The 23,185-nt window shown below is 41.1% G+C and overlaps 1 protein-coding gene across 1 annotated transcript; it reads right to left on the bottom strand.

Moving 5' to 3' along the window:
• Window positions 1-5,916: 5,916 nt before the first annotated feature.
• On the bottom strand, window positions 5,917-8,949 carry LOC110724414 (isoflavone 2'-hydroxylase-like). Its single transcript, XM_021903833.1, has 3 exons — window positions 8,282-8,949; window positions 7,336-7,648; window positions 5,917-6,889 (listed from the first exon to the last, which is right to left on the bottom strand). Exons 1-3 carry the CDS (start codon window positions 8,866-8,868, stop codon window positions 6,257-6,259), a joined length of 1,533 nt encoding a protein of 510 aa, XP_021759525.1. The 5' UTR covers window positions 8,869-8,949; the 3' UTR covers window positions 5,917-6,256.
• Window positions 8,950-23,185: the final 14,236 nt, after the last annotated feature.

The raw sequence follows: 23,185 nt of genomic DNA, 5'->3' as shown, positions 1-23,185 counted from the left end.
TGGTCATTATATCCCAACAACAACGAGCACAAACAATAACAAACAGCACAACATAACAACACAATATAAAGAACAACATCATAAAAATTATTTTGCCCATTATAAAGATACAAAAACTGACTTATCCCAAATTAAACCACTCATTTAATCACATTACAATACCCACATAACAATCACCATTCAAGACATATACACAATAATTACTGAATTACACTACCAATTACATAATATAATTAATCAATTATAAGCACTCAACATGTACTCATACTTATAACAATGTGTACTACGGAGTCACAAACCCTAATCTCTTACCCAACCTTTAATTTTACATTTCATTAACAACCAACAAATTAACCAAATACATCTACCACAACGCAATAAATTAGACACTTACATTCTCAAAGTCGAATCGCAACTCCCTTGCGCAACCATGCTTGTCTTCGCCATCTTCCCGCAATGCTTCTGCTAAATCGACCCCCAACATGTCTGCCAACCGCCGATTTCCCATTCTTATAATCTACTTCTTCATCAATTTATTGCAATTTGACTTTACTATTGACGAAATAATGGATTTCAGCAGAACATTCGTCATCGTCATTGAAGAGCTTCTTCCATTTTCCTTATTCACTTTTTACTGACAACATTTTCTTTTGAAGGAGTCTTTTTCCCGCTTCAAATTTTCACTCCCCGTTACAATGTACTATACCATTACACACACTTGGCAGCTAAATGACCCACATGCATGTTACAAAGTTTCAATTAATTGCAATATTGTCATCCTATAGGTTTCTAAATCAATAGCTACTATGCGCTAGTAATTATCCTTAAAACTCAAATCGGGAAAAACACATGTCCCCATCCTTTAAAACTTCTATATCTTCTTTTCCAACACATTGTGTCACATGGCTTTTACGTTTTTAATGTTTTACACTTCACTATCTTTCTTAACTATTTCATTAAATTTATACTTCATGTCCCATGCACACTTCATCTTCATCTCCCCTCTTCAATTGAACCTTTTCTTTTTCTCTCGTTAATTTTAGTCCCTTTACATTTTTTTTAAGCCTCTTTGAATTAAAGTCCCAAAAATTTAATTTTTTTAATTATATTATATTTTCGATAACACATTACACCCATAATGATTTATTAGCATTTCCTCACTCATCTATAAATGCAATTTTCTAAGAACAACCCGTGCATTGCACGGGTCAGAAGGGTAGTTACTGTTTTATTTAGATATCCAATTAAATTTTTGGTGGGTGCTAAAGGGGAAGATGGCTTATTTCCTAACTAGATTAACTCTCGTGCGATGTACCGATGTAATAAAATAATTTATAAGTGTGTAAACTTCAAAGACATATTAGTCAAAATATGTATAATCTTTGTATTACATACGATATTATTAACATAAACCAAACTACAAAAATTAAAATAATAAAAGCAAAAGAAAATTAACGTCTACAATAAAATTTAGCGAACTTTGTAATTAGGTGGATTAATCACATATATTAAAGTTTGATATTTGTTTTTTCTTTTTAAAAGGTTTAATTTTTACAAGTAATGAAAACTAAAAATTTTAATATATTGTAATAAACTATTACCTCCGTTTCCGAAAGTTCGACATCACTTACTATTCATGTGGTCAAAATAAAATAACTTTGACCATATTTTATGAGCTATACAATATAGATAAATTATCATGTGAGATCATATTAGATTCCCCTTATTATGAATAATCCAAATATCAACTTTTTACAAATTTCATTTATACACAACCAGAGTTATTCATGGTCAAAGATGTTCATTGGAGACTGCGCAATTGCAAAGTGAGTTGAACTTTCAGGAACGGAGGGATTACTTTGCTATTAGTATTTAGATTTTTACAAAAAAATATATAAAAGGGAATAAAAAGTTTAGGTGGGAAAATAAAGAAAGAAAGCAGACACATGTACAATTTGAAAAAAGTGATGATGTCAACGGTTGTTACTTTAGTAATATTTATAGATGTTAGTAAGTATAGGCCCATACCTGGTATTGTCCATACCAAAATTCTTTGTTGTTTTTCCTTATATAATTATTATTGATAAATACGGAGTATATTGTTATTGTTGATTTTATATTGTTATTTTTTATTTTATGCTACTGCATTATTATTCCAGCAAGATTTCTAATAGAGGAAAAGGAAAAAAGGAAAGAGAGTATGTTGGTTTGACTTTTGAATTAGCAAACTTATGATCAAGTATTTAACTAACTAATTGTCAATACTAATATGGGGCATGGTTTTTGTACTAGATATATGTTAAATTATTTTAGAATACATTTTTCTTTCAAGGGCCCATATTTTTTATTTTGCCCAGGGACCATATAAAGTCAAGAACGACCCTGAACAGAAAAAACATTCAATTGGTCTAAGCTGCACCCTTGTGCAGCTATTCTAGCTGCAACACCAGCCCACAAGCCCAATTTCAAACGTGCCCCATTAAAAAAAGCCCCAAACCAAAACAAGCTCACCCAAAAATCTGAACATATCTTTAAAATGCAGCTCACCCAATTGTCATTTATACAAAACCGTCACTTCCAACAACTATTTTTTTTAAATGTAATATTTTTTTATAAAATCGTCGCTCTCAAACTTAAATTTCTTACATTTATTACCCTTCTCTTTGATTTTCTTTCTCTTACAATCAAACACAATTCACTCTCTCTCCTCCAAAACGACCATGAATATTTGAGATGAGATGAAAATCAAACGGATTCTCCCAAAAAAAGGTAATTTTATGTAAATTTCACTTAATTTGTTTGAATATTGTCCGATACTCAGTTGTTCAAAATTTCTATTGAAATTGTTAAAAATATTAGTGAAATCAAACGATACCTTATGTTCATAAAATGTTTAGAAATGTTCATAATATTATTATTTGTTGTTCATATGATAAATATTCTTAATGTTCATAAAATGTTCTCAATTTGACTGTTTATGCTTATGTTCATATTTTGAATGTAGGGTTTCGTAGTGACAAGACACTACGCGGAAGGAAACCCACCAAGACCTGCCCCTTAATTAAAACAATTAATAAGCATATTAAACTTAATCAAACAAGATTAAGAACAAGAATTATACCTTTGACGCGTGCTTCGCTCCCAAAGAGCTCTTACTTCAAAATCCCGAAAACACGAGATTTCCGACGGATCGTACCCTCGACCCGACCCGTGCGTCCTAAGTCTTGAAGGTTAGTCAAGACCCGGACAAAATAACTATGAGTTTTACGAATCAAAGGTTTAATCTTTCTTAGAGTTACCTTTTTAATTCCACTCAAGGTTTTCCATTTCCGAACACCCTTGAAGGTTATTTATAGGGAAATGGGTCCTTGGTTTTCAATCCCCCATCAATGTGGGAGAGTTGGAAAATCAACAATTTATTAAATTCTAAATTAAATAAATAATCAAGTTAATCATATTGCGACAAGTGGCATAACCATATGCAAAAAGGGTGGTGGCGAAGGTTAGGTGGGGGACCATATGCCTTGCTCCCCAAGGGCTTGACTTGGTCCCCACAACCTTGCACAAACCGGTTAGGGGAGGGCTAGCTGGCTGCCAGCTAGCGTGCCAGCTAGTGCTGCCAGCTAGCATTGCCCTGCTGCCCAGCATCCAGCCAGCTAGCCAGTGCGTGCTGGTGCTGGGCTGGTGCTGGTGCTGGGCTGGTGCTGGTGCTTGTGTGCTGGCGCTGGGCGCTGCTAGCACATAGTGCTGGCTCTGGCCCTAGCAGCCCACGCACACCTCCTTTGCGCGCCATTGCTAGCATAGCCAGCATGCGTGCTGCTAGCGAGCCACACATGCTGGCCCTTCCCTCGCATCATCCTACGCACCACCCACCACGCACCACGCAACGCTCGCACACGCATCAACCAGTGCCTAGCACTACTATGCTTGGTGCGAGGCACGCACACACATTGGTGCGCTGTGCTTGGTGCGTGGCCTGTGATGGTGCCTATGCACGCAAGGCCAGCGTTGCTTGCTAGCTTGCTGTGCTTGGTGTTGCCATGCTTGATGGTGCACACGCATACGCACGCACGCATGTGCCTAGCACTGCGATGGTGCTGTGCGTGATGCTATGCTACTTCGATAGCCTGCCATATGCACCCAGGCACCCAGGCTAGCACGCTGCTAGCTGCGATGGGCTGCCTGATGCTTGTGGCGCTTGCGATGGCTTGCCATGCGCACCCAGGCACCCAGGCTAGCGCGCTGCTAGCTGCGATGGGCTGCCTGGGGCTTGTGGTGCTTTGCGATAGGCTGCCATGCGCATGCCTAGGCTACGATGGTGCGCCTAGGCTGCAATGGTGCGCCTAGCCATGCTAGGTGCATGCTAGCTCGAACTAGCCTAGCATCCACATGGTTAGACCATTTTGGTGCTACGGCTACACTCGTACTTGTCGCTTGTGATTTTGCGACGCTCGGTCTTGACGCCCTAGGCTCGATTTCCGACGTCTGTATTCGTAGAACTCTGCTGACTCATTTAATCCTTTCGGATTAATTCGTCGTCTCAGATCGGTGGTTCGACCCGAAGGGTTCAATTAAGCTTAAGCTGTAACATCAATTGTACATTGATATTACTAATCGGAAGCGGCCTCCACCTAGGCATTCCAATCACTTGACCTTACTGAAGAATTAGCTCCGTAATAATTTTGAATCCTCTCTCGAAAGAATACACTTGTTGGAAGGACACCATTCCTTTCATTGAATGCTTATGCTCACTTTCTGAAATGCATATGTTCGTATTTTTTATGCATATGTTCACTTTCGCTCTTTAAATGCTTATGTTCATATTTTGAAGCCTTTTGTAAACTTTATGAAATGCATATGTTCACTTTCTGAAATCCATATGTTCATATTTTTCATGTATATGTTCACCTTCTAAAATGCTTAATTATGTTCATACGCATTCAAAAAATGAACCAATGCATATGTTCATATTTTGAATGCGTATGTTTATTTTCTAAAATGCATATATTCATATTATTAGTGCATATGTTCATATTTTTAATACTTATAACGCGTATGTTTCATAATCATTTTATTTATTTTATTTCTTCAATTTTCTTATGTTCATAATTAAAGGCCGTGAATTCAATTTATATAAATTGCATGTTCACAAACCTAATCAAATTGATCAAAATTCATTACAAAATCGCCACAAAAAAATCGAAATTCATACATAGATCAAATTGATAGAAATTAAACATAATACAATTACAACTGAATATAACCTAAAAAAAACCTAATTACAATTAACAAAACAAAACACTAACCTGTATTGACGATCCGTTAAGGAATAAAAACTAATTCCATGGTAAGCAACAAAATCAATCGAAAATGTGAAACAAAAGAGAAAAATAAAGCAAAAACAAAGGAGAGAGAAAATGAAGAACGAAAGAGGAAAAACAGAGGAGAATAAAATTTTGATGAAAATTATGATCGAAATTTTGATTAAAATTATTATAGGAAAGAAAAGTGAAGAGAAAAGTACTACAATCAATTTGTGTTCATCACCTATTACAAATTGTCAAATTACCCAAAAATTATATATGCAATATCAATCACAAATTCAAAAAATATAACCAATTAACCAAATTACAAATCAATAACATAAACTAACTTATATCAACAATCTCTTCAAGATTCCAATTAAATCCATTATGAATCAACGAAAATAAAAAAAATGGAGGAGAGAGAAAATTTTAAAAGAAAAAGATAATGCCAAACACAGTGGAGAGAGAAAATTTCAACTAAAATTAAGAATTAAATAAAATATACCAGTACTCCAGTAGTACATAGTATATATGTGTGTTTGGTGTATAAAAGGGGGCATTGTGAAGTGGTGCAGCCAGCTTAGGTGCATCTAAAAATATGCGAAAAACATTTACCTGTATTAAAAATTTTATTTGGCCTCGAAGATATTGTGAAGTTTCTCAAACTCAAGTAAAGCACATCATAAAAGACTAGTAAAACCATATTGCTACTGACATAAAGTGCATTTAGTTGGTACATCTTACTGATCTTAGTACCAAAATAAGTGTTTTTATATTATCAACTATAAAAACTTATTTTTGCTACTAATTAAGATGAGTATTAACTAATTAAACACAATTTGTACCAACGTATTTTGCTATAGTCTTCTATGACTTGCAAAACTAGAAGTTTAGAAGAACCTTGAACATATTACAAATTCAAACTCATTTGGTCCAAGCATTGGCACCCATTACACTTGCACTCTTAATTCTTTAACAAGTAAATTAGCCATGCTCGGACGAACTTTGCACAAAGCTTCCAATGGAATAGCTTTAGGCATAGTAAGTCCAGTGGCTTGAGACATATCAACCATGTCTAGATCAGGTCTTTCCATGTCAAAGCACTGAAGTACTGACCCTAATACCAAACATACTGCTCTTTTACCCATAGCATACCCAGGACAAGCCCTCCTTCCAAGCCCAAATGGCAATAGTTTATAAAGAGATTCCCCTTCCTTCCCCTCGAATCGTTCTGGAATGAACATTTCAGGCTCCATCCATATCTTTGGATCTCGGTGGATGGTCCATAAACTTACCATTAACATTGTTCCTTGGGGCACATCATAGCCACAAATAGTTGTGTTCTCTGATGACTCGTGTGGGAGAAGAAGTGGTGTTGGTGGGTACAAACGAAGTGTTTCATTTACAACGTTTTGAAGGTAAGGTAATTTGGATACATCATCTTCGTTTAAGAGGCGATCATGCCCTACTACTTCATCTATCTCTTTTTGTGCCTTATTCATTGCTTCTGGATGGTTTAGGAGAAGTGCCATTGCCCATTCAATGGTTGCAGCTGTAGTATCTGCTCCAGCAAGTACTAGTACCTTCAATAGAAAAATTAAGTTTACATTCAATGACAATTCAAAATCAGATAAAAAAAAAATAAATAAAAAAATGGCTTGCATAGGTTATGTATTGAGGAATGTTTCTCAACCTTTAGTACTGCAAATCATTAATTGCATATTATCTCTGCATTAAAATTCCTTTTATGTTCTATTTCAAGATGTTACTTCATCTTTCTCCTATATCTGTTTATTTTCCCTTTCTATTATGTTTCAATTCGCATCTCAACGTGTTAGACCTGATATGATTTTCTCCGACCTTGTTAGATTTGTTTCAATTTGAACTTTATTAAAGTTTAAGTTTAATAAATTTTACCAAGAGGCAACCAAAGATATTAATTGTTTAAATTGTGCATTGACAAGTGTGAAACTCTTAGTGTTACAAGTAAAATAGGACAGAGAAAGTACATTAGATCGATTGTACTCACCATAACCATGCCCTTTATGACTTCGTTGGTGAAAAACACAGGGTCCTGTTTTTGAGCTGATATTAGAACATCAATAATAGCCTTAGAACCATTCATGTTGACTCGGCCTTTTCGCTCGTCTAGGAGCTGTTGATAGAAGCTGTCCGTTTTGTCCATCCATGCAACCATCTTCTTCTCCAATTCTCGAAACATAAACTTCAGCATAGGCAGAAAATCTCCTGGATTATCAGCTGCACTTAACGCTGATCCCTCTCTAATTATGTCGCTGAACTCTTTCGCTTGACTTATGTCCTCGACTTCCTTTCCGTAATACCTGATACAGAACAATCATACAAATAAGTTTATAGGCCATGAAAGACTAAAATTTCATATAAAATAATTAGGTGACATTTCTGTTTTTGTGGATTTTGTTTTTTCCAATAAAGAAGAATTGACAAGCAGAAATGAATGAACTTGTAGTATGGTTATATCAAAACAGAATTACGGAAGTATGATTTTACAATTATTGTCTCACAAATCTAACTTATACTCCATAAACTTTAATCATTAATCTTATTTGAACTTATTTTGGTGGTAAAATTTACTTGATTAACTTATCGAAACAAATCTAATTATGAGCATAGTTTACGCTAATTACAAAGGTTGCATATTCTTTGTTACGAAGTATATAATGGATACTCATAAAGCTTAGTTTACACTAATTGTGCAGAGGCCTGAATTGAATGAACTCTTGCACAATTGAATGAACAAGCTTAAGAGTCTACCTATATCCGAATAGAGTTTACGTAAGTATGCTTTCACAATTTTTGTATCACAAAATTTAACTTTTATAACGTGAACTTATTTTGGTGGTAAAATTTACTGGATTAACAACAAGACGAAGCAAACCAGATATGATTATGAGCATAGTTTACAGTAATAATTACAAAGGTTGCAAAATAGTTACCTCTTCCCGGCTGTCATCTTGGTCATTATGTTGAGAGCCAAGTCATTAAACCCTTGATTCAAATTGACCTTCGCCAAATCCTCAGTGGCAGCTTCATGGTAAAGGTCGCGGATTAGGAGATTGCACTCATCTTGTCGAATCCCAGAAAAGAGGGGAATCTTAGTAGACGAAAACACCTCCTGGGTCATGAGCCGCTTTAGAGTCCGGAAGTGATCATTATAAGGTGAAAAGGCAATAGATGTGCTATTGTAGTGTAGGAGCCTCCCAACAAGAGTGTCTGGGCGGTCAGCAAAAATCGTGTCGTTTTTTACTAGACATTCCTCCACCGCGGAGGGGGAAGAGATGAGGAGGACTTTACGAACTCCGAGCTTTAGGAATAGGATTTCACCATAGGTTGTGGAGATTTCATGGAGTGTTTGGTGAAGGGGTAATGGTCGTTTTAGCATGTGAAGGTGGCCGATGATCGGAAGAGATGGAGGACATGGGGGCAGTTTTTTCTTGTTTTTGTTGCAAGTTAATAAAAATTTGTAAACTATGAAGACAATCAATAGTGAGAGTGACCAAGTGAACAAATTTAAATTTTCCATTATGAATACTCTTACTATGTTACAATGCTATAATGATTTGATGACAAACAATTTTATATTACATGTTTATATAATAAATTAAAAAATTACAAGTTATTAGTCTACAAAAGACTTTACTAATTAACTTCAAGTGAAGAACTGAAGAATAAAGCGACGTATTCTAGTTTGGTGTGCAGTGTTGCTTGGAACGGCATGACAAATTTCTTATAGTCCAGAAAGGTAGGGAAAATAATAGTAGATGTAAGAGTCAAGCGTGCTTTTATTGAAATTCATTGTAAGTCAAACTTATTGCTTGTAGTTTATACACACTTTAAAATAACCTAGTCTTGCTGACTAAATATTTTAAAAGATATCAAACCACTTTTTAGACTTCTATGAATTCCAATTACACAAAGCAATGATGTTGCAAGAAGAATTGAGCTCGTCAATCTGGTAATTTAGTTATTGTATTTCACGGATAATTTTTAACACTACACAAGCTATTCACAAACCCCCAAACACAAATAGCAATAGCTAGTATCGCGTGGTGTCAAAAATATAACCTCAAATCCCAAATTACAACACTCCTTAATCATAAATTTATACTAAAACAAAACATGTTAATATCATCTATTTCCAAATCTATACACATGACACTTTCTCATAAAGAATTTTCTTGTCAAAATACATTAATGACATCATCTTAATTTTATTTAATTATTTTTTTTAACTAAGCTACTCTATTTGAATTGCATTGAAAATAGTTTCATAAATTTAGAGTACAAAATCAAATAGATGCTTCTACAAACTACTATACAACGAGTTAATTGTTGGAAGCTAAAATAATAATTTTGATAACTTTGGTGCTAATTGTATATTGTATATTTTTTTCTTTGGATTTCATTAATATGCATCCTTAAATCATTTTCTTCGACTATTTCAATTATTAATTGTAAATAATGTGGTTCATATTTATCCTTATCTGTAAATTATTTTTATATCTAATTCCAATCAATAATACATAACTTAATTAAAAAACAGACACTATGAATGACACGTGTCACATCCTGGTGCTGTTTTTCCCTTTAAAACTCCCCTTCCTTCTGAACTAATTTATTTATTTATTTTTATTTTTATTTGTGAATATTTTATACAACTCTAAATCTATAATAATATAATTCAAAATATATTATTATTTTGACAAATATATTCCTTTTTATTTGGTGTTTATAAGTCTTTTATACACGTTTACCGTACCTAAAATATTATTCCAACTCCTTTTTAATTATCTTTTAAACGAAATATTATTAAATTTTACGAAAAAGGTAATGTTGAAGCATTAGAGTTTTGATGATGATGAATAAAAGCAAACTTCAACTAATGCGATTTCTCTAAGTGTTTAACTAGAACAGGTGAAGTTGACTTGGAAAGTAGAAGAGTAACCTGACTATGAAGAATTAAGGAGATCCTAAGGGAAGTTGAAGAAACTAGAAGAAGAGTTCCATAATGGAACTTGTTTCGGGATTTTTTGGATGTCCTGCGGGAGAGTTACAACACCAAGACTGACCTCTGGACGCCTGTACCTGCAAAACAACGAACACTCATGTGGGTGGGAGTTCGGCCTCCGACGATCAAGTTAGAACGTGTTCGGAAGTAAAGATGCGGAAAGTAAAGGGGACCAGGCTCCTCTCGGAAGGGGAGTGATCATCCAACTATCTGAGACAGTCTCGGAATTTGAGCCTTAGCTCTCAAGTAGCGCAATTAAAGCTGGAATTAATGCTCAACAAGTAATGTACGCGTGTGTTTAATGATATCTGAATCATGTTCCTTAGAGGCAACATCTCCCTTTTATAGGGTCTCGATATATGTGCCCAATACTAGGTTTTCAAAAACCTAGGACTAACTGGGCTTACCTAGGTATTTGGGCCCTTAAAAGCCATTTTCCCTGTTGGCAATCTTCCTGCCACGTGTCGTGGCCTAATTGGTCCACCTTGGACCTCTCACAAAGTGACACGTGGCAGGATGTGGTTGGTCCATGTGGAGGACACGTGGCAGGGTTTCATTGGTCCACGTGACGGGAGAAATCCCCTAATCATTTGCCCCTCATAGGGGTGACGTGGCTTGCCACATGGCGCCTGTTACAGGTGTCACGCTCTGATTGGCTAACGATTTTTACCATTTTTTTATTTTTTTTTTATTTTTTATTTTTTATACAGTCTCTTGGAATTCACCCCCCTATAAATAGAGGATGTCCAAATCATTTGTTTGGACATTTCCAGAAATTCCAGAGAGAACTTGTCTTTTTCTGAGAGAAAATGACTACCGACTGCACCACACCGCCTGCCTTTATAGACCACCTGTTTTTACAGCCGCTGTAGATTTTCAAGCGCCTTCATCTTCACCGACTAAAGGTAACCGCCTGTTTCTTTTTCTTTTTTCATACTTTCTCTTTGTTTTTCTTTTATAAATGGTTTCCCAAAAGCACACGGCACGACCTAGGTTAGTGATCAGCCGGTCACCAGGGACGGCTGAATCTAGAACTAGGAGTGTCGACTGCCCCTTACTGGATCACCCTTTGTGAACTATCCCAAGTCCGACTGTCTATGTGTCTGTGCAGGACACCATGGCCAGAACTAATAGAACGGAAAGGGTGACAAATTCAGACGACTCTTCCTTTTACGCGCCTATCAGCGAATTGTTTGATGTACCACCTGGTGCCCCAAGCACTCCTAGTGATTCCATTTTAGACAAATCAGGGGAGGATGTTCATAATGATATGCCGGCCTTTGTTGATGTGGTTCACCGGGCGGACTCCTCATCTGAGAGCTTAGATAGCGACTCTGAGCCAAGCACTTCAAGCAAGTTCTCGGATGAGTATGAAGAGAGGCACTCTCTGCTAGAGACTGCGCGAGATTCCCCCTCATTAGATTTAAGGGCAAACTGGGCGGAGCCGTCTGCCACCAACCGAGAGCAATATGCCGCCTACTATCATCATGTTCCAGCTGGCAGGCGGAAAATGATGGCGGAAAAAATTGGGAACTTCAGAACTGACCATGTCATGAGGCATGGGTATGTCCTTTTCATGCCGGATGCCGAGGACACTGTAGTCTGGCCCGAGAAATCCAGCTACGGGGACGCCTGTTTTGGCTGCTATGAGGCGACAATTAAGGTTGGTCTGAGATTTCCTCTACATCCGGCTGTAGAGAAATTTTGGATGGATACTAGCTAGGTGTCTGGAAAATAGGCCCAAACTTTTGGTCCAACATCTTGGGCTATGTTGCCGGCTGTGAAATGCATGAGGTAGAGCCAAACTTTGAGGCATTCGCTCATATGCACTACCTCAGCCGGACCCCGAAGACAAGCGGGACCGGCTGGTATCAACTGTCTAGCCACAAGGGCTATATGATGACTGTGGGGAAGGAGAACAAGTGGAAAGATTGGAGAAACACTTTCTACATCGTCTCTAGCCTTGACACAGTCAGGAACAAAAAATTTAACAAGTGGAACAAGAACTTACCTTTCCTCACAGGCGGTTCTAAGCTGCCACCTGTTCTCCGTAAAGCAAAAGAGGAGATCCTTAACAGAGGGCTCTTCAAAGTAGACATTCAGGGGAACCCCGAGACTGGGGCGAGGGAGTTCATTCCTCAAAACTATATTCCCAAGTATAACTAGTTATACGATGGGACATATCTGGCCGCCTATGGCCTTAGTGAAGAGATGCCGAGAGGTAGCCGACCGCCTGTTCAAGTGTCTTGTGAAACTTGATTTATTTTGTGTCAAAGTAATTCCTTGATTCATCTTTTGCAGACAAAGCCATGAAAAATCTCTCGGCCTCAAACAAAGCTTCTGCTTAGTACCACTTGGCCATCTTGGGCAAGCGGTCAAATGAAGAGTCGCCTGTTGTGCAAGCGTCCAAGGTGAACTTTTAACTGAACAAATCTCATTTAGCTTTTCTGCCTCTTGCTTCTTACTTATCGTGGTTATTTTGTGGGGCAACTTAGCAATGCCTTCCTCCTCCTCCCGGCCGGATCCTAAAGTTAGGAAACACACGACTAGTGACATAACAACCCCTGGGAGAGCCAGGAAACATGTGGCCTCAAGGCCAAGGAGAAACCTGTAGGGTTTCGTAGTGACCCTCACTACGCGGAATGAAACCCCCAAGACCCGCTCCAATAATTACAGCAACTAATACAAGCAAAACATAATTAAAACACAATTAAGAGTAAAGATAAGAAATATACCCTCGACGCGTGCTTCGCTCTTACAACGAGCTCTTACTTCAACCTCGATAATGTGAGGCCTCCAACGGGATCGTACCCTCGAACCCGACCCGATCGTCCTAAGCCTCGAAGGTTAGTCGAGGCTCGGACAAAAAATAAACTTGGAATTTTACGAATTTCAGGGTATGCTCAACAATGGAATTTCCCTTACTATTCCACTCAAGTGTGTTCTTTCCCAAATACCCAAGACTTGGTATTTGTTTCGGGGTTTTTTGAGATGTCCTATGGGAGAATTACAGCACCGGGAATGTACGCCTGACGTCTGTACCTGCAAAACCACGAAACTCCGGTTGGGTGGAGTTCCGCCTCCGAAGGTTAAGTTAGTATGATTCCGGATGTGAATATGTGCGGAAAGTAAACTGGTTCTCTCAGATTCCGGGAGATTCCGCAATTAATAGTGCTTGGTTTTTGTGTGTGTATTTATGAATGCCAATAAATGAGGTAGATTCCTCTATTTATAGCAGATGAGGATCTGCTCCCCCATTGGGGGTACAATGCCACGTGGCATCCATTGGTTGGATGCCCATGGTGCTATAGGGACACGTGTCAGGCCCTTATTGGGCCATGTGTCTAAGGTAATTTTTACCCTAAACATTTGCCCCTCACGGGTGATGACGTGGCTATGCCACGTGGCACCTGTGACACGTGCCAACTGGGTAGGAGGGCGACGGTTCGCCTCCTTTCCTTTTTGTCTAATTTTAAACTAAGGGGGGAAGAGGAGGTGACGGTTCACCTTCTGAGATCTCATATAAATAGGAATCTCTTTCCTTTCATTTCTCACTTTGCCATTTTTGAGAGAAATTTCTTGAGAGAAAAAGCGAGAGCTCCTGACCCCGCCTGCTTGTTTGTTGAAATAGTCTTTGACTTCCAAACATCAGGATACCGCTTGAGTTACGTAGTCCGTCTCACTAAGGTATCCTTCTGGCTTAATCAGTATTTTTTGTTGGATGTTTAATTATGCTGCAACCGGCTTTTGTCGTCTGGAGCTTTTTTAGGCAATTTTTATAAATTGCGTCTATTGAAAATCTCAAGCGGTGTAGACCGTCTGAGTTATCTTCAGGCACTCTTATTGAAGGGTTGCATTCAATAGACCCTCAGCCGGTTTACACCGTACGGGGCATCAAACAAGCAATCTCATTGGTGAGTTGCATTCGGTAGGTCCTCAGCCGGTGTAAACCGTCTTAGGTATCTTCAAGCAATCTCATTAGTGAGTTGCGTTCAATAAACCCTCACCCGGCGTAAACCATCTAAGGTATCTTCCAGCAATCTCATTGGTAAGTTGCATTCAATAGACCCTCAGCCGGTGTAAAGCGTCTGAGGTATCTTCAAGCAATCTCATTGGTGAGTTGCATTCAATAGACCCTCAGCCGGTGTTAACTGTCTGCGGATCTTTGATTAAACTTTCTTTTGGTATGTCTTGCTGTTTTCTCAGCTGGTCTCACACCGTCTGGGGGGTGAGCAAGCAATTCCCTTCTTAACTGTTTTGCTGGAACACCCGACCGGTCCTCCACCGCCTGGGGTGCCGTCAAATAGCCTTTTCATCTTAACAGATACGCAGTCGGCATTCAGGCCGCCTGTGTTGGATTCGTTCAATTCTTTTTGAGCTGTCCTCTTATGAGCCTCAGCCGGTTTATGCCGTTTGGGGGGTCTTCGAACAATCTAATAAAATTCCAGATTTACTTCTGCAAATCTACCCCAACCGGCCTTTCCCACCTGGGGTATCTTTGGGCAACATTGGTGATTAATTTTCTTGTCTTTTACCAATTTGCAGTTTGCTCAAAGTGATATCGTCTGGGGTATCTTTGGTCAACATCCGTCTCCAAACTTTTGTTCTATCTCAAGGTAACGTCTTGGTTCCTTGTCTTTTTGGAGTTTATTTTTGAATCTTTTGGCTGTATATACCTTAGAATAATGACCTCACCCACCACACACACGACACACCACAATTTAGAGGTCAGCCGCTCTCCTGGTACGGCTGAGTCTAGGACTGGGGGTGCTGCCTCTGGGTACGGGGGAGTCTCCTTGTTCATCTTCGAAACTGACCGTCTTTGTGCAGGACGCAATGGCTCGCACAAAAAAGACTGCCTTCGACCCAGAGTACAGAGATACAGACTCTGGCGAGCTGCCGCCTGACCTTAATCAGGTAGAGGTGACAAGGGATTCACCGCCTGGCACCCCAAGCACTCCTAGTGATGGGATATTAGGAATGGGTATGGGAGGCGGTGAAGATACCGCCTCGCCCTCTAGAGTCGAGCTGGAACACCAAGAAAGGGGTGCCAGTGATGACGAGGCCGCCTCCTCATCCTGTAGAGAGCAGAGTAGCAGTAGCAGTAGCCTCTTGACGCCGAATGCTAATAGTGAGGCGGAGGAGAGGCCTAATTGGAATAATAAAGGCGACCCCTTCCTCATCGCCGTTTCTGCCAAGGATAGGGCTAGCATGGCCAATAACTTAGAGGAATTCATAAAGATTCGTCCTCTTGGGAAGAAATGGAAAATAATCGTGCCACCTGAGATGGGCACTATTGTTTGGGAAGATGAGCAGCCTAATGCAAACGGTTATTTTGGCTGCTATGAAGCGGCGTTTCGGGCTGGCCTCCGCTTCCCCCTTCATAACACAATAAAGGCCATCCTTCGAGGGAACGGCCTGGGCATCTGGCAATTAACCCCCAACTCATGGGTTAACATTTTGGGTTATATTACCGCCTGCAAGATGCAGGAAATCAACCCCGGCTGGAGGCCTTTGCTCATAGGCATTACTTGAGCAGAATTCCAGGCGGTTGGAGGGCCTAGTACACATTGACCACCTATCCCCAGTACCTGATGACCTTAGACAAACCGTCTAAGTGGTCAGAATGGAAGAACAGGTTCTACTTGATCTCCGCCCCTACCCAGGAGGAAAACCGGGAGTATAGGGCATACAACCGGAAGCCATACCTTCTGGGCCACAAGTGCAAGAAGCCTCGTATCCCGGATGAGGACTACGAGCGAATAATCGAGTCTAAGTTCTTTGAACAGACTGCCACAACCCTCTCCAATGGGGAGTTAATAAGTGTTCCCAGAAATTAGGTACCCAGGCACGAATTTCTTCGAGACGAGGTGTTTCTGTCCGTCTGTAAGCTTAGCACTCAGTTTGATAAACGTAGGTCACATTAGAGATTGCCCCTATTTTATTTTGCAATAACTCGTTCCTTGTTTGGTCTGTTTTTTGACCGGATGGGTTCTTTTGTGAAGTGTGTGGACTAGCTATGCTGCCTGCTGACAAGACACCCGCCAAGTCAGCCGCTGAAATCCGCAAGGCTAATGCGGAGAAGAAGCTTGCTGCCCAGGCGGCGAAAAATAAGGTATCTTGCCTTTTCCTTTTCTTTTTACATCAATTTCCGTTTGACTTCTATGTCGCCTGATCTCTATGCTCATTTCTTTTTAGGATGGGAGCAAGGTGCCCCATTCCATTTCAAAATTAATAAGGCCTCGGCCTGGAGAGGAGCCGCCTATCCACAACAAGGCGAGGAAGAATTCCTCCTCGACAGTACCCAGCCGTTTGACGGTTGGGGGTAAATCTTTTAAAAAACTCGGCCTAGGGTTTGATCTAACGGCGAGGCAGCCGAATGTTCCTGAGAAGGAGACGGCGCCGCCTAGGGCATCCAGCGCTTATGTACCGGCTGAGGGCAGTCGCGACCCTCTACCTACATCCCAAGGTACTATTGACCCCTTCAACCCTTCTTTGCTTGGCAAGCCTATGCGGGTCAAGTCGCACTCCCAGCTCCAGCCAGAAGACTCTTTTGGCAGCCGGCAGTCGATAGGAGGGAAGTATGTTGCCTTGTCACCATCTTTTTCTGGTGCAGATCACTCCCCTCGCTGGCCGGATGTACAAAGGTACGCTCGGGCCATGTTAAAGGTCGTACCCAAAGAAGAGAAAGAGGCGATCCCAGGGATCCACACCTTTAATGCCGACCAGGATCTGGCCAGACTGTCTAAGGTACATAATCTTCCAATTTGTTTAAGTTATTATGCCGCCTGACCCCTTCTAACACCGCTTGGGCTTTTGCATTCAATGCTGCGCGTGGAGGAGCTCAAGAGAGCCTACGCTCGCAAGTGTGAGGAAGTAAGACGGGCTAAACGGGATGCGTCTGACGCCCATAATGTTGCCTTGTATTCCATGATTATGCATGAATTTAAAACTAAAAGCATAATCATGCAACAGGCAGACTCCATCATAACCCTCAAAAAATCTCTCGATGAGGCCCACACCAAAACTTTTAACATTTAGGCGGCCAAAGAGAATGCCGAGGCGGAGCTAAAGAAGGTGACCGACTCTTCCAAACTTATTGGGGTGGCCAGGAAGGAGAATAAAAATCTTCTTGCTGATAACGTCCGATTGAAGGAGGCGGCAACCAAGGCCAACGACAATTTCAAGGCTACGCTGGTGGCTAAACAGAGTCGACTCATTGAAGAGAATGAGCAAGACTGGGTCGCTCGAATGCAAAAGGCTTGGTCCCTGATTCATCCGAACACGGAGTACACCATTTGGGAACTTGCTTACAAATATGCAGATCTTGCCATTGATGCGCAGGAAACGAACTAGCCGGCTCCAGAGCCTTATGAGGAGTGGGTCCAAAAGTAGATTGAGGCCATGCAGGCGGAGATCGACTCAGAAGGGGGAGAGAATCAAGAAGAGATTTTCCCTCCTGCCCCAGGAACCGCCTCGCAGGGCCAGGATCAGCCTCCGCCACAGCCATAAGCTCTTAGTCTTCTAATTTTTCGGGCTGCGTGCGGTGTGCTTCTATTGTATCTTTTACCGGATAGGGCTCCGGCTAACATTTGAACAAATTTTGATGTTAATATGACTTTATGCCGACTAAGTCTGTCATCTTTGCAACACTTGTTCTATTTTTTCCTTTGTTTGCTTTTCATTGTTTGCTTGCTCTCTCTTTTTTTTTTTTTTTTTTTTTTTTTTTTTTTTTTTTTTGATAAATGACATTGCCGGATGTGTTGACTATGCTTGCCCCTGGGTGGGTGGTTGTTTAGTGCAAACACTAAGAAAATAGCCGCCCATACATATCCAGATCAATACTTAACCGGTTTGGGTCAGGCGGGTTTAGGTCAGACGCATGTTAAGGCACTGATTGCCGTTTGAGTCGCGCTATGTGATCACTTGTGCGAGAAGGCTGAGCCGGCTGAAAATAGACTTCTCACCGACTAGGTTACCTTGGGTAACAGCCATATGGAATCTTCCCTAAATTGGTGGGAAGTAAACTTGATAGAATTCTCGCCGCCTTAGTTACTTTGGAGCAAAGAAGGCTGCGGCTTGACTTGTAATTTCACCGGTTGGGGTACCTTGGGGTAACAGTCGGTGAAGATCTGTTAAAAGTTGGTCAATGGACTACCCAACAAGATTTAATTTTGTCGTCTGTATTGCCCTGGGGTAATAACCGGCTCTATCTTGTTTGCAATAGGTCAATCGAACGGTCATGAGCTTAACCTAGCCGGTTAAGACCGTTCGACGTTTTTACGCTTAGAACAATGTACCACCCGGAAGGGAGATGTTCTCTTCGACAAATTCACCCGGAAGGGCGTTGACGGATGCCTGGTCGGGGGTGAAGCAGACAGTTTAAATATGTCGGCTCTGTACCTTTTAATCGGCTAAGTTAGGTACTTAGCATTTCGCTTTTAGTTTGAGCAAACAGATGCCTGGTCGTGCATTGCACAGGTAGGTTTTTAGAAGATGCTCGTATGTGTTATCATTCACATTGGGACCTTTGTGTACAAAAAGAAGTTGAAATAAAGAATTTCTCTCATTCATTTACTATGTTTACAAAAAATGATCTCCCTAGAAGTAGTACATCTTTAAGTTATCTACTTTCCAGGTTCTAGGTAGCTTTCCACCGTCTGGGGTTTTCAGGCGGTAGGTGCCGCCTCTGACTTCGTCGTGAATCCGGTAGAGGCCTTCCCAATTGGGGGTCAGCTTCCCTTGCTCATTTTCCCTGCCAGTGGCTTCCATTTTTCGTAGTACAAAGTTCCCAACTTTGAGAGGGCGCTTGCATACTCTCTTGTTGTAAGCCCTCGTCATTCTCAGACGGTATATTTCATGACGTAAGGCGGCATTGCCCCTGCGTTCTGGGAGTGAATCCAATGCTAGGCGTATGGCCTCCCAGTTAGCCTCCTCGTCATAGAGCATGACTCGGAGTGTTGGCTCATAAATTTCGATTGGCAAAACCGCTTTAGTGCCGTATGTCATTAGTAACGGGGTTTCACCGGTTGCCCCCTTTTCGGTTGTTCAAATGGCCCAAAGGACGTGAGGTAAATGACGAGGGTTAAATCGGTCGCTACAATACTTATACGAACACCCTATAACCAAGTACAATGGCAAATAAAGGTTCGGTCCACGAGGAACGAGAGTAATTGCAAATCAATCTTAAACCTAAGCTAGTTCGAAATCAATGGAAAATGGTGTTCTAAAATACTACTAATAAGATGGAATAAATCAATAAACTAAGACACTAGGGAGAACGGGAATTCACCAAACCATCGGTAACTACGCAACAAGGAATCACAGAGACAAACGGGATATGCAAAGACTATATGTCTGATCAATATCATGTGATAGGAAGACAACGGGCAATACTAAGCTTGGATTTCTCATGCACTTAACATTACTCGATACATAATCAAACCACATTCAATAATGAAATACTCAATTCACAATTTCTTGTTCAAATCAAGAATATCATGCAATCAAATTCAAGATTCTAGGTTAGCTACTCCTATTATAATGAATTAACATGCAATCGCATATAATCAATTTAATCACAATCCGTTTATCAAAATCAATCCTCAATTACATAGATTACCTAGGCCAGGTTTCATCCCGAAACCCTAGCTAGGAGACTACTCACACATATTCATAATCAAAGCAATAATGAATTCCAAAAGCATAATAGATATAAACATGAATTCTGATTAAGGAATAATAAAGCTTGATTAATAAACAAGAATGAATAATACCAATTGTATTGATGCAAATCAATGGAAGAGTTCAGAACTTTGATATCCGTCGTCAATGAATAATACAAAGAATCTTTGCAAATCTTGCTTCAAATCAATCCAAGAAAACTAAAATCTCTAGAAATATCTCTAAGAAAACTAATGAATCTCTAATACTAAGAACGTTCTCCAATAACTCTCTACAAGGCTCTCAAAACTATCTCTAAAAACTCTCTCTTAACCCTTACAATCGGGCTATATATATATGTTTTAAATCGGAAAGTAAATCGCAGGCTGCCCTTCGTGAATCGGCACGGCCGTGCTGGAAGTGGCACGGCCGTGCAAGCATGGCAGTAGCTGATCCTTAATATCTTCAATTATGGCACGGCCGTGCTGAATTTGGCACGGCCGTGCTAAAAGTGGCACGGTCGTGCAGCATAGGCAGGAAGGTTGCAGGCACTTTGGTCTTCTTAAAACAGTCACAACTTCTTATCCCAAGCTCTAATTGAGGCGTGCAATATATTGTTGGAAAGCTCTTCAAGTCTACTTTCCAATGCAATTCGAATCACTCCATTATCATTTGTATACCGAAAGTTGTGAGCAAAATAGTGAATAGGTGTCATATTTGTGAACTGTTCTGCCTTGCCTGCTACTTAACTTGTCTTTCAAGGCCTTGAGAACCGCAGCAAAGCCTTAGCTTGGTGGACTAGGATCGATAATAGCCTGATTACGCACCAATGGTTCGGGACTCGACATAACTTGGTCAACTATACCTGTTAACACACCAAAAACAGACCGAAACCCGTGAAGCACGTAATATGCAGGAAACGAGTGTAACAAGGCAATAAACGACCAAAACGGGCCTAAATACATCCAAAATCACCCATTTATATGCCTTAAAGCGCGCCCTAATGTGCGCTTGTCAGTAACTCATCCGCCCATAGACCACCGGCTCTTTCGATCTTCTTTTTTATGCTGTCTGAGATGAGTTTGTTGAAGGCATCAACTTGACCATTTGCTTGGGGTCAGCCAACAGATGCAAAAAAAAGCGAGATCCCCTGATCTCCCAACCAATCCTTGAGGGCAGGCGTTTCAAACTGAGGACTGTTGTCAAAAACCATAGACATAGGCACCCCAAACCGGGTGATGATGTTTCTCCAAATAAAGGAGATGACGTCCGTTGTCTTGATGCCTTTGACCGCCTCGGCCTCAACCCACTTAGTGAAGTAATCTACAGCTACTAGAATATATCTTCTGCCGCCTGAGGTAGGCGTATAAGGACCCAAGATGTCCATCCCCCATTTTGCAAAAGGAACCGGGCTGTAGATAGCCGTCAGATCGGTTGCTGGACGGTGTATGAGCCGGCCAAACTTCTAACACTTGTCACACTTTTTCACTAAGTCCATGGCATCCGCCTCAAGAGTCGGCCAAAAATAGCCTTGCCGTCTGGCTCTCTTTGCTAGAGTCCTGCCGCCTATGTGTGAAGCATAAAAGCCCGCATGCAGATCCTCTAACACCTCTCTTCCCCTTTCTTGGGTAACGCACTCCAGCAACGGCAGGAGGTAACGCTTTCTGAAGAGTTCCCTTTTGAACATTTTAAAGCTTAGAGCTCGCTTTTTAAGCGTTGCCGCTTCTAATGAGGCATCCGGCAGGGTGCCGTCTACCAAATAATCCCGGAGGGATCCGTCCAGGTGGAGCTTCGGTCTAAGATTCCAATGGGATCAAGCTCAATGCTTCTTTTTTCCATGAATTCCCAAAAGACTGACCTAGGTGTATCGCAGGTGGCGGATGAGGCCAGCTTGGACAAAGAATCCGCTTGGTTGTTCTCGGACCGGGGCACCTGACACAAATGGAACTCATCAAATGCCCCCGCCTGCTCTTTGACCGCTTGCAGGTATCTGATCATTTTCGGATGGGTGGCCTCGTAGTCACCATTGAATTGGCTGACAATCAATTGAGAGTCTGAGCAGGCGTCAACTTTTCTTGCCCTTGCCGCCTTACAACACATATGCATACCGGCTAGCAGGGCCTCATACTCAGCTTCATTTTTTGAAGCTTGGAATTTGAACCGTAGTGCATATTCGTATGTATCTCCTTCCGGAGATTTGCAAATTACGCCTGCTCCACAGTCGTTTACCGTAGAGCTTCCGTCTACAAATAACTTCCAAACCTGGCTGGCATCTTCCGGCTGAGCCGGCCTAGTCATTTCGACAATGAAGTCAGCAAATGCTTGACCCTTCACTGCCGGCCTAGGCTCAAAAGTTATTTCCAGGCTTTGAATTTCAACAGCCCACTTGATCATTCGGCCGGATGACTCCATGGTAGTCATTGGACGTTTGAGTGGCTGATCAATATAGACAATCACCGAATGGGCCAAGAAGTATGGCTTCAGCCGCTTGACTGCTTTGTACAGAGCCAGCCCAAAATTTTCAATCATTGGGTACCGGAGCTTAGCGTTTCTGAGAATATGGCTGATGAAATACACCGGAAGCTGTTTGCCGTCTCTCTCAGCAGGGAGAACGGCCCTGAGGGAGTGATCTGAGACGGCTAGGTACATGTAGAGAACCTCCTTGGGCAGGGGGCTCACTAGTCCGGGCAACGAGTGCAGGTGTTGTTTTAACCTTTGAAATGCCACCTCAGCCTCTTCTCCCCATTCAAATCTGGACCTCTTCCTGATTGCCTGGAAGAAGTAAAGTCACTTGTCACCTGACCGGCTGAGGAATTTTCCTAATGCCGCCAGACAACCGATTAGCTTTTGGGCCTCCTTGACGGTTCGAGGTGATTGCATGTCAATCACCGCCTGGACCTTCTCCGGATTGGCCTTTATGCCTCTTTGATCAATCAAGAATCCGAGAAACTTCCCAGACTCAACACCAAAGACACACTTCTTGGGGTTAAGAATGACCTTGTGCCGCCTGAGTGTGGTGATGGTTTCTCGGAGGTCAGCTACGTGATCCGCCTAGAGCTTGGATTTGACTATCATGTCGTCTATATACGCCTCTACATTCCTTCCGATTTGATTGGTGAAAACCATGTTGATCATTCGTTGGAAAGTAGCAAGAGCAATCTTCAACCGA

This window comes from Chenopodium quinoa, unplaced genomic scaffold (genome assembly GCF_001683475.1).
Source record: "Chenopodium quinoa cultivar QQ74 unplaced genomic scaffold, ASM168347v1, whole genome shotgun sequence".
Taxonomy (NCBI): Eukaryota; Viridiplantae; Streptophyta; class Magnoliopsida; order Caryophyllales; family Amaranthaceae; genus Chenopodium; species Chenopodium quinoa.
The sequence above is the reverse complement of the archived record's forward strand: the minus strand, read 5'-3'. Positions and strand labels throughout refer to the sequence as shown.